The 12,120-nt window shown below is 48.7% G+C and overlaps 1 protein-coding gene across 1 annotated transcript in view; it reads left to right on the forward strand.

Moving 5' to 3' along the window:
- Positions 1-118: 118 nt before the first annotated feature.
- TPCN1 (two pore segment channel 1) overlaps positions 119-12,120 on the forward strand; it is a 75,696-nt gene continuing 63,694 nt past the window's right edge. The window contains exons 1-2 of the mRNA XM_047761811.1: positions 119-307; positions 3,545-3,778. Of these exons, the coding sequence (XP_047617767.1) occupies positions 3,670-3,778 (109 nt within the window). The 5' untranslated portion in view covers positions 119-307; positions 3,545-3,669. The remainder of the gene's footprint in view (positions 308-3,544; positions 3,779-12,120) is intronic.

Raw genomic sequence — 12,120 nt, forward strand, 5'->3', positions numbered from 1 at the left:
TTAACAGAGGGCAAGAACTTGCGAAGGACTTGAGGCTTGACCAGTCAGAGCGCACCATGACAGCTTGATAGCCAATAGGCCGCAGCAAACGGGGAATGGGGCGGGGCCGGCGGGGGTGGAGAGGACAGTAGGCGGTGGATGGGAGAGCTGGCGCAGCTGCTGTGGTGGCGGCGGCTGAAGTGGCGGTGGCTGCGGCGGCTGCTGCAGCTGCAACAGCTCCGGGCTTGGGGCTTTGGCGGCGGCGCCGGCGGGCTGGGCTGCGCAGTGCGGACCCCGGCGCGCGGTCCGGGTTGCCGGGGCGGCGCGTGTAAGAATCCAAGGGGTGCGAAGGGTGGCCTGAGGGAAAGGGCAGGGGTCAGGGGTCAAGGGGCTCGTAGTGCTGGGTTGCGGCTGGGCATAGGGATGTGGGAGGCGGGCAGGCGGGCCCAGAAGGGTTGTGGGGAAGTCATCGATGGGCTTCTCTCCCTCCAGCCCTGGTCTGGGGGCCCCCGCATGGGAATAGCAGGGGAAAGCCCGGGAAGGGGAGAGAGGTCGCAAGGCTGCGCACGTGGAGCCGGAGCTCGCACTCCTCTTCGCTCCCCTCCTCCCTTATCTGCTCATTTCCCAGGCGCCCTCAGGCTACCCACACCTCTAGAGACTCCTAGATGGCGGGATGGCTGCTGGCCCTCTTTCCCTGGGACCTGTCCTAGGGGTGACCCTTCCCTTCTGGGTACTCGGTAGAGTGGGTAGCAAATCCCGCAGGAGCGCTGGGATAGGACTCAGGAGTCCTGCACTGTGACCACAGGCAAGTCCCTTCTCTACTGTGGGCCTCACTTTTCCCTCTCTGTGAAATGATTGGCTCGAATTCGGATGAGGGAACTGGTCTGGGAAGAGATGAAGGGTAATGATTAAGCAAAGTTCCCAGAATTCAAACTGCCTGAGTTTAAATCTGGGCTCTATCACTTCCCTGCTGTTTATTTACAAGAGGCGAGTTAAATTAACACATCTAAGCCTTAGTTTCCTCACCTGTGAAATGGAGACATTAGCTTTATTAGATTCCTTAACAGCAGCACTATTCACTTTTCGAGCTACATATTTCTAGGTTCTGATGGGTCTCAGCTGTGTATTGTAGGTTGTTTCGGTGCATCTCTGGCCTCTGCCCACCAGTACCCCCATCCCTAGTTGTGACCATCAAAAATTTCTCCGTACATTGCTAGTGTCCCCTGAGAGGCAAAAATCACTTCAGCTGAGAGCTGCAGAACTCATGCATCCATTGCAAGCAAGCAGTCATGCAGTTAAACATAGTCATACAGTTAAAATAAGTTATAATAAGCTATTATAATGATGATAAAATTAAGAAAAACCTTGGTGAGTTGAGAAAGTTAATAGACTCTTCAGCCTTCAAAATACCAGAATGACAAGATGTTAAGAATTGTCCAAGCTGAGTGATTAATACAAGGAAGTTCATTTACATAGCCTCTCTACTTTTGAGTGTTTGAAATTATCTGTGATTAAAAAGTTAAGCCAATAAGAAAAAAAAAAATCCTTAAGACTGCCAAATGGTAGCGTCTCATTTGGGATTTCCTTTTCTGTCTTCCCACTGCTGAGATTTAAAAGTAAAATTAATCCCCAGATCTGGAGGAAACTTGAAAAAAAATCTCACAGGAAGTTTACTAGGCAGAGCACTGCAGGCTTAGCAGCAAAGAATAGTGCTCACTTTGCCTAATTGTGAGAAGATATTGACGCACAGGGGCCTGCTCCTGATTGTTGTGGTGACTTATGAAGGAAGTAAATTGCTGGATTGCCATTCATTTAGTTTGGAGGCAAACTTGATCAAGATCAGAAGGCCACAGTTTGAGGAAGGAAACTGCTGCTGGTTTCAAGTTCAAAGTTCTTGTTGTCTGATCTGCTGAGTGTTTGCTTTTGGTCCTCAGCAGAAATGGGAACGTGTATAAATAGGAACTATAACAGGCTCGTTTGGACTGTTTTGAATTGGGAGTTCAGAATGAGTGTTTTTGCTCTGTGACTTTGGACATCACTTTAAGAAGTATTCTAGGAGCTCCTGTTGTGGCTCAGTGGGTTAAGAACCCAACTGGTATCTATGAGGATGCAGATTAGATCCCTGGTCTTGCTCAGTGAGTTAAGGATCCATCGTTGCTGCAGGCTGCAGCGTAGATCACAGACGTGGCTATGGTGTAGGCAGCCAGCAGCTGCAGCTCTATTCTCCCGCTAGCCCGGGAACTTCCATATGCTGCAGGTGTGGCTGTAAAAAGAACAAAATGAAGTATTCTAGTCTCTTCCCCTTCCTCCCCAAATACCTAAAGCTAGAAGAATAATGCCTATGTGAGAATGATATGGGCAGGTGTAGTCCCTGTATGGGACTAGGTGCTGCCAAAATACCAGGGCAGGGTCTTGGAGGAAATATAGAATGGTGGCTGGGAGCACGGGTCTGGAGTCAGACTGTTTAGTTCAAAGCTTGGCTTTCCAGCTGTGGGTTCTTGGTCAAGTTACTTAACCTCTCTGAGCCTTAAGTCTCCCCCTCTATCATGGAGGATAATAATCCTACTTATCTGTTATGAAGTTTCATTCAGCTTTGAAAACCGCTAGAAGAGTGCCCGGTACAGAGTAAGCACTCACTGAGTATTAACTGCTATTACTTTAATGGTTGTATGTATATTTGTAAGGTTTTAAGACCTCTACGAAACTCACACATGAGTAAGGGTTGAGAGGGTAGAGGTGGAATATATTAGCCATAATCTTAATCTCCAGACATAATTACCCTTAACTTTTCAGTATTTATTCTTTTTTTTTTTTGTCTTTTTAGGGCTGAGCCCGAGGCATATGGCTGCTCCCAGACTAGGGGATCAAATCAGAGCTGTGGTCGCTGGCCTACGCCAGAGGCGCATCAATGCTGGATCTGAGCTGCATCTGTGACCTACACACAGCTCATGTCAATGGATCCTTAACACACTGAGTAAGGCCAGGGATCGAACCCGCAACCTCATGGTTCCTAGTCAGATTCGTTTCCACTGCGCCAGGATGGGAACTCCACTGTTTATTCTTGCAAAGTTTCCCCCACACATTTTAGTGCTAGGATACTGCAATACTCTCTTTTTTTGTCTTTTTAAGGCTGCATACAGGGCAGGGCATATGGGGATTCCCAGGCTAGGGGTCACATTGGAGCTGTAGCTGCCAGCCTACACCACAGCAATGCTGGATCTGAGCCACATCTGCGACCTACACCACAGCTCACAGAAACGCTGGATCCTTAACCCACTGAGTGAGGCCAGGGATTGAACCCACGTCCTCATGGATGCTAGTCCGGTTTGTTAACTGCTGAGCCATGACGGGAACTCCTGCAATACGCTATTTTAAATTGAGCTATAATTCACATTACTATAAAACCCACCACCCTAAAGGGGAGCATTCTGTGGTTTTTAGTATATTTGTGAGGTTATACAACCATCACCACTATCTAATTCCAGAACATTTTCATCAATAGTGGTTGTATTTTGATCATTGTCCTTTTTTTTTTTTTTTTCCCCTTTTATCCCCCAAACTCTAGAAGATGCCTCGGATGGAGGAGTTTCTGAGAAGCACCTCTGGGCCAGTGGCTTTGAACTGGAACTCAAAGCAGAGACTATTTAAAGCACTGGACATCACATCCTGAGGGCTGCAGGAGCGGAGAACATGGCTGTGAGTTTAGATGACGACGTTCCCCTCATCCTGACCTTGGACGAGGGTGGCAGCGCCCCACTGGCTCCCTCCAACGGCCTGGGCCAAGAGGATCTTAGCAGAAGTAAGATTTTGATAGGGTGGGCTGGGGGAGGGGATGCAGTTTTTCTCTTTTGGGGATTGAGTTGTGGTTTTGATGGTCTGGTGGTAGGTGCACGTACCCAAAAGTTTGACCCCACTTTTGACCCCCGAGTTGTGACATAGAAACTGCTGGGAAACTAATCCTCTGGGGTCCTAATGCTGCACCCCCAATTTAGGGATGCTTTCTGGGACCACCCTGCTCCACTTCCCTCAGTCTGTGCCCTCTCTTGCATCTGTGGTACCCTGGTTTTGTTCATGGATGCCTGGTGAGACCTCACACAAACCTGCTCCTTGGCTAGCTTCCCTGCCCCATTCCTTGTTAAAAAAGAAACCAGTTTCCATATTGGCCTCTGTCTGTCCCAATCTGAAACCTCTGGCAGGGAAGTGGGAGCTGACTGCTTCTCCTGTTTGGTGTTCAGGCCCTGCACTGCCCAGGACAGGGTGGAAGGCGGCAAGCATTTGTCGTGATCCATTGATTTGCGGGTTTGGGGTTTTGCTTTGTCTTCCTCTAAACCAAAGCCCAGCAGCACAAAGTGAACCCAAGAGAGGTTGCGAGCTTTTAAATTTTTTAGATTTTAAGTATGCTTCTGGAAGTACAAGGGGCCTTAAAAACCTTTCTGGTCCTTGTCCCGAAGCCATTTGCTTCATTTGCTCAGGCCTTGGGTCCAGGAGAGGCTTAAAATAACTTGCCTTTTATGGCGGGGCCTAAGATGTCAGAGGCTAGTGCTTTAGGGTCTCCTTTGCAGATGAAAGTTCTACCCACCAGCCATGCTCCTGAACCAGGACAGAGGGCTGTTGCTTGTGTCCAGGGAAAGACAAGCCTGACTCCCCCATCTCCTTTGTCTGGAGAGAACACAGTTGCCTTGCAGGGAGCTTGACAGCCTCCCCGTGGAAGTGGTGAAGCACAGCCTTGTTCCCATGGATGGGAGTGCAGTGGGAGGCCGGGTGCCCTCCAGACTGGCCTGTCTTTGCTTTAGTGTGTTCACCCATCTAGAGAGGCAGAGCTGGGTGATCCGGGAGAGTTAGGATGTAGACCAGACGTTTCCCTAAGCGCCATTCAGGACCAAGAAATCAGTGGCTGTGACTTCAGGCCCACTTCTTAAATACCCTAGAGTTGGCAATCTCAGTGTTAGGCTCTTTCTTCCTTGTTATCTTAACTGAGATTCTTTTTGCAAGGTAGGGAGTATGATAATTTTATAGAGGAGGAAACACAGAGACAGAGACATCAAGGAACTTGTCTGATGTCACACAGCCAAGCAAGCAGTTGAGCAGAGATTTGAACCCAAGGCCTTTTGACCCCAAAGTTCCTTGCCCTTCTCCTGTTCCCTCTTCCTCCCCTCCACCTCTTCCCTTTTTCCTCTTCTCCCCTCCTCGCTGTCCTTTTCCTTTTTTTTTCTTCCCATGCCCTTAATAAGTGTGAGTGCTGGCCCTTAGCACTTATATGTATTATTTCATCATATAACCTCAAGATGGACTTATTGTTATTATCCATATTTATTGGGGAAGGAAAACCTTAGAGAGGTTAAGTGACTTGTCCAGAATCACACAAAGCAGCAGCAGTGCCTCTCTGATCTTCCCTCTAATGCCACTGTGTAAGGTGCTTTGGAGAAAGGGATGTAAATGAATGTGAAATAGTCTCAGCTTCAGAGGAGGAGAACCCCTAGTGAGGAGAGCAGTTACATCCATGGCCAATGAGGGAATAGGCCGGAGGGAGGGTGGTTGACATTTGGAGGGTATGGATTATTCTGGAAATAGCCAGGCTCATGGTTCCAAATGGGAATGCCGATCATTGTCTTGGGTGCCACTTTTAAGTTCCCCCCACAGTATCAGAGCTGATGGTAGGTGTCTGGCCCTCCTGCAGCATCAAAGTGGGAAGAGCAGCTCAATTCTGTGTCAGGATCAGGTTCTGAACTGATGATGGTGCTTGATTGGGAAATAGGCCAAGTAGACAAGAAACTAGCCTTGGATAGGCTGCTGGTAAGGCTGTTCATTTCTTGGTGAGGTTGGTGGCTCATTTTAGTTTATTTAAGAAAAGCCAAATGTAGGAGTTCCTGTTGTGGCACAGCGGTTAACAAACCTGACTAGCATCCATGAGGATGTGGGTTCAATCCCTGGCCTTGCTCAATGGGTTAAGGATCCAGTGTTGCCATGACCTGTGGTATAGGTCACAGACGTGGCTTGGATCTTGTGTTGCTGCGGCTGTGGTGTAGGCCAGTGGCTACAGCTCCAATTGGACCCATAGCCTGGGAACCCCCATATGCCACAGGTGTGGCCCTAGAAAGACAAAAAAGAAAGAAAAGCCAAATATAAAACTGACGGGGTCCAGGGAGAGTGTGCAGAGTACATTAGTGCCTCAGTTTCCTCTCCCACACCCTTCCTGGGATGTTTACTAAAACCTCTAAGAACTAATGGGTGTAACCCACCAAGCTCAGCTGGGAAAAAAACAGTAGCCTCTTGGAAGAAAGAAGAGATTCCAGATCCCTGCCTGCTCTGCCTCTGAATAGGCCTTTCTTATTTCGCACTTGGTATTTGGCATTGACTTTCTCAAGGTCCCCATCCCTGCTTTCCTGAGCAGTCTGTTTAAAACTCAGATCCTACCTGAGGTATCTGGTAGGGCATACCTTGTTTTACTGCACTTGGTAGATGCTGCATTTTTTTACAGATTAAAGGTTCGTGTTGACTGTGCATTGAACGAATCTCTCGGCATGGTTTTTCCAATGGCATTTGCTCCCTTCCTTTTTCTGTGTCACATTTTGGAATTCTTGCAATATTTCAAATCTTCCACCAGAACTTTTAGAAAATTTTTTTTGTTATAGTTGATTTACAATGTTGTGTCAATTTCTGCTGTACAGCAAAGTGACCCAGTCACATATATATATATACATATATATATTTTTTTCTCAAATTATCTTCCATCATGACCTATCACAAGAGACTGGATATAGTTCCTTGTGCTCTACAATAAGATTTTTTTGTTTTGGCTTTCTAGGGCCATACTCGCCGCATATGGAGGTTCCCAGGCTAGGGGTCAAATCGGAGCTACAGCTGCCAGCCTACACCACAGCCACAGCAAAGCAGGATCTGAGCTGCATCTGCAACCTACACCACAGCTCACGGCAACTCTGGATCCTTAACCCACTGAGCAAGGCCAGGGATTGAACCTGCAACCTCATGGTTCCTAATCGGATTCGTTTCTGCTGCACCACAACAGGAACTCCCCGGTAGGCTATTTTTGAAAACATTTTTTAAATTACAATTTTTTTTTTCTTTTTTGGCCACCCGAGGCATATGGAGTTGCCAGGCTGGGGATCAGATCTGAGCCACAATTGCAACCTATGCTGCAGCTGAGGCAACAACACCAGATCCTTAACCCCTTGTTCCAGGGTGGGATGGAACCTGCGTCCCAGTGCTACAGAGATGCTGCTGATCCCGTTGCACCAGTGTGAGAACTCTGTACATTGTTTTCTTAGTGCAATGCGTTGCTTAATAGACTACAGTATAGTGTAAACATAACTTTTATATACACTGAGAAACCAAAAAGTCATATGACTCACTTTATTGCGATATTCATTTTGCCACTGTGGTCTGCAACTGAGCCACAGTATCTGAGGTCTGCCTGTAATTTCCTCAGCTTGCAGCTCTCAGGACCTTCCCATCCCCTACTGGATGCAGGCCAAGCTCCTTAGCCAGCATACGTATGTTCTAGAAGCTTCTTGCCTGACCAGTTCCATTTCCTGCCTTAGCCCACAATTCTAGTTCTGTGAATCCCTGGTACATTCTTAAACCTCTCCACCTTGCTGGTAACTGTCTGGCATGCTTTTCCCAGCCTCATGTTTGCTCATGAACTTCAGTTCTGTCTTGAAAATCCTGCTGATAATCCCACCTCCCTGAAGCCTTCTCTGAACCTCCCCTTCCTGATGGGGCTAATTATGCTCTGTCCTTTTCTGCTTTGGTAACTGGGCTGGGCATCCATTCTTTTTTTTTTTTTTTTTAATACCTTGTATTATGCATTATTTACATTGTTTTGTCAATTTCTTCTGTACAGCAAAGTCACCCAGTCATACATCTATTCACTCTTTTTCTCATATTATCTTTCATCATGTTCCATCAAAAATGATTGGACATAATTCCCTGTGCTATACAGCAGGACTTCATTGCTTATCCATTCTAAATGTAACAGTTTGCATCTATTAACCCCAAACTCCCCATCCATCACACTCCCTCATCCACCCCCTTGGCAACCACAAGTCTGCTGTCCATGTCTGTGAGCCTGTTTCTGTTCTGTAGATAGGTTCATCTCTCAGACTTCCATTCTTATAGTAGCTTACTGTGTGGAAAGGACTTGTTTAACCACCTAATCATGTTCAAGGCCCTGAATGTTCATTCATCTTCACATCACCTAGTTTGGTGCCTGCCATGTGTCAGCGCTCAACAGGTCATGGTCCAGATAAACCTGGTTGGGTTTCTGGGGCCTAACTCATGGGAGGGGCTGTCTGAGGCCCCATCAAAGGTGGGCAATGTCCCTTCCTGCTTCTGCTCACCATGGTTTGAGTCTCGTTACTCCCAGCACAGCTCATTACCAGGGGGCTGCCATTCTGCCCCTCAGTCTGTGGCAGATAGAAACCCTTAAGGTATTAAAGAGTTGGCAGAATACAAACCCTCCAGCAGAGCTGGCAACTACGTGGGTCTGACAGCCACTGAGAACTGAGCCAGCGGAGGGCATGAGCCTTGATGGAGCCCAGGTCTTCGCCCTGATCCAGCAGCTGTCGCGGATGCTTCCCCCGGCTGCCTGCCACATACTCCTGTCTTCAGTGTGCTGGGGCTGCCATGCCAAGATTCCACAGACCACAGAGCTTTAGCAGTGGAAATTTATTTTCTCACAGTTCTGGAGGCTTGAAGTCCAAGATCAAGGTGTCAGCAGAGTTGCTTTGTCGAGGCTTCTCTCCTTGGCTCTTGGGCAGCTGCCTTCTCACCATGTCTTCAGTATATGTGTGTGTGTGTGTGTCCTCTTATAAGGAGACCAGTCCTATTGGATTAGGGTTCACCCATGTGACCTTATTTTACCTTAATTCCCTCTTTAAGGCTCCATCTCTGAATAGTTACATTCCACAGCAGTGGGGGTTAGGACTTCAACATAGGGATTTTAGAGGTACACAATTCAGCCCATAACTCCTTAGGTGAGGTCCCCACTGTGCCACCTGTGACCTTTGACCCTAGGCTAGGGATGGTGGATGCTGGGGAATTATCCCTACAGGAAACCAGGAGGGCTTGGATTTATTTTTTCCTTATATGGACAAGGATGGATTCTATCCAAGACTCAAACATCTCTGGGCTATAAGAGTGGCTGCTGAAATGCTAATGAATGACTCAGGCAGGAGATGTCAGGTTGATAAAGAAGGCAGGTGTGAGCAGAGGTATTTAAAGCCTGGAAGTTGGGAATAACCTTGAAAATAGTGGGGCTGGCGTTTTTGACAGTGCGGTTTAGTGTTTGCATATTAGTTAGTGGTCTGGACTGTCCCTAGACCATAGAGTCTGAATGTCACAGGCAATACAAGGGATTTCCTGTGGGGATTCTGATCACACTCAGCTTTTGCCTTCTCACTGCCCTTAAACCCATCAGCTGCCTAAGATGGGCCTGTACTGTCTGCCTTTTCTGGGTGATAAGAGAATTGTGGGTAGGGTGGTGGCTGAGACTTGAGCTGGGCACTTTGTCTCATGGACCACTTTGGTGCTGATGGTTTATGTTACCTGGCGACAAGCCATGCAGGGGTAAGGCTCAAGGCGATGGAGCAGAGGACTCCTTCTCCCTCCTTCACCCTGGCACCTAGTACACCATCAGGACTTCCCTGGGACCCAGTACAAGGTGGAGGGCCACTGTCTCCATGCAGGGCCCAACACCAGGCATACGCCCTTGCCCCCTTTCCAGAGTCTTCATGCAGCCGTAGCCAGTTGGCACCAGGCTCAGTCAAGGTGAGCCAGAGCTGTTGGCCTCAGGACAGATGGAGCCAACGAACTGGGAAAGAGCCCGTGGGGCTACGTCCCCAGGGGTGACCAACCCAGCAGGAGGCTCTCCATCTTAGCTGCCTGTGTCTGCAGCTGTCTCTAACTGAACTTCCCCAGCATACTTGCCAAAGAGTAAATAAAACCCAAAGGTGGCATGGGTCGCTTCTGTCACGAGTGACAGAAGCGACCCTGGGTGGTGGAATGGTTGAGCATTCAGGCTCTGGAGCCCAGCTGCAGGCTTCTAGTCCTTGCCTAGTACGGGACTTCTCCTCTCCAAGCCTCAGCCTCCTCATCTGTAGGGCTGCATCGTGATAGCGGCTTCCGGTAGCGTTATCGCGGGATTTGGTGAGATCGTGTGGGTGGTCCCACAGTAACTGCCTAGCCAGTCACAGACATTGTGGTCATGGCCACAACCCAACTGCTGCTTTGGAAACCATTATGCAGGAGCAGGGGTCCTGCACCCAGACCAAGATCTGAATTCTTTTCTGCCTCCCTCCTGGCACAGCAGGTGGCCACCGCTGAGCCGGGAAGCAGAGGCAGCATGGCAGCTGGAGACCGAACAGCAATTAGATTTTCACAGCCTCCCAGGGAGCTTGGGCATCTGCCTCCGCCAGAGTCGGTCCCCCAGCTTTCCCAGGGTCTCGCCAAGGCAGAATTCCCGTGTCACCAGGCCAGCGGAGGCACCAATTAAAATGAGCAAGCACCAGGCATGCTGAGTTCCAGCCTGGTAACCGATACTTGACGCCTTTAGCTTCCTCCGCCTTCCGAGTCTTCGTGGGGGATGCTGTCTGTTTCCGGGACCCCCTGTCATGAAAAGCCATACCTCCCCTCTGCACGCAGAAAGCTGCCTGGTGGAAATGGCGGTAGTGGCAGCTGGGCGCAGGCTGGAGCGGCTGCTACACTGCTCTTTACCCGTCGCTGTCAGGGGGTCTGAGTTCACATTTGCTCGAGAGCGCTTCATGAGGCAGAACAGTCAACCCGTGAGCCCCCACGTCGGAGAGGGCACGTGCATGAGCTCTGGCTGCTGGTTGCAGTGCCTTCCCAGGGGCTGCCTTATGAATTACAGCATGGAGGCCCCTGAAGGAAACTTAGAGGAAGCACCTAGGGATCCAGCCCCCTGGAGGGACCCTGGTCCCAAAGACCGCCCCATCCCACCTTCCTGCTCAGGGAGCTCATGGGACTCCCTTTGGCTGGTGAACTCCCTGATTTGGACATTTCCTGCCTCTCTCCGTTCTCTCCCCATCAGTCAAAGCTGAGTAAGGTCGTTCACAATAAAATAACAGCTTACAGGAGTTCCTGATGAGATACAGCAGGTTAAGGATCTGGCATTTCTGCAGCAACTCAGGCTGCTGGTAAGGTGTGGGTTCAACTCCTAGCCCTGCGCAGTGGGTTAAAGATCCAGCATTGCCGCAGCTATGACGTTAAGTTGAAGCTGCAGCTGGTGGGGGAACTTCCCTATGCTGAAGGCCTAGCCAAAAAAAAAAAAAAATACTCACGGGTATTGAACCCCTACTGTGTGTTAATAGGCAGCGTCTGAAAGCACTTTGCTTGTGCCCTCTCTGCCTTTGGGTCCTTCCAGCAGATGTGTGTGATATGTTCAGGATCTGCATTTGACAGAAGAAGAAATTGACCCTATGAGAGATTGAAACTTAACCCAGGTCACACAGCCAGGAAGTGTCACCGACAGCATTGGAACCTGGGTCTTCTGATCCTAGAACTTAGGCTCTGAGCTGATGTGTGAACACTGTGAAGTGAACCTTTGTGAGAGAGGTAGAATTTTAGGTCAGAGTTTCTTTTCCAAAAGGAGGTGCTTCCTATCCCTATCACCATCTTTTTTTTTTTTTTTTTTTTCTTGTCAGTGAAACTTATTTCCTACAAGGCATTGGAAATTGGAGCTGTGGGAGTTTCTGTTGTGGCTCAGCAGGTTAAGAACCTGATGAATATCCATGAGGATGTGGGTTCGATCCCTGGCTTCCCTCAGTGGGTTAAAGATCTGGCATTGCTACAAGCTGCTGTGTAGGTCACAGATGCGGCTCAGATCCAGCATTGCAGTGGCTGTGGTGTAGGCCTGCAACTGCAGCTCCAATTTGACCCTTAGCCTGGGAACTTCCATGTGCTGCAGGTGTGGCTGTAAAAAGAAAAAAAGAAAAAAATTGGAGTTCTGTACCTGAAGCTCCCTTTCATTTTATAGAAAGAGCAGAACTTAATGAGGTTTCATTGTACATGGGGTATCAGATCACTGCAGAGAAACTAGAAAAAAACGGCAAGTGAAAAAAAAAACAGACCATGAAGGACAGTCATGATTTCATGCAGCTTTTTCCT

This window comes from Phacochoerus africanus, chromosome 15, assembly GCF_016906955.1.
Source record: "Phacochoerus africanus isolate WHEZ1 chromosome 15, ROS_Pafr_v1, whole genome shotgun sequence".
NCBI classification, from domain to species: Eukaryota; Metazoa; Chordata; class Mammalia; order Artiodactyla; family Suidae; genus Phacochoerus; species Phacochoerus africanus.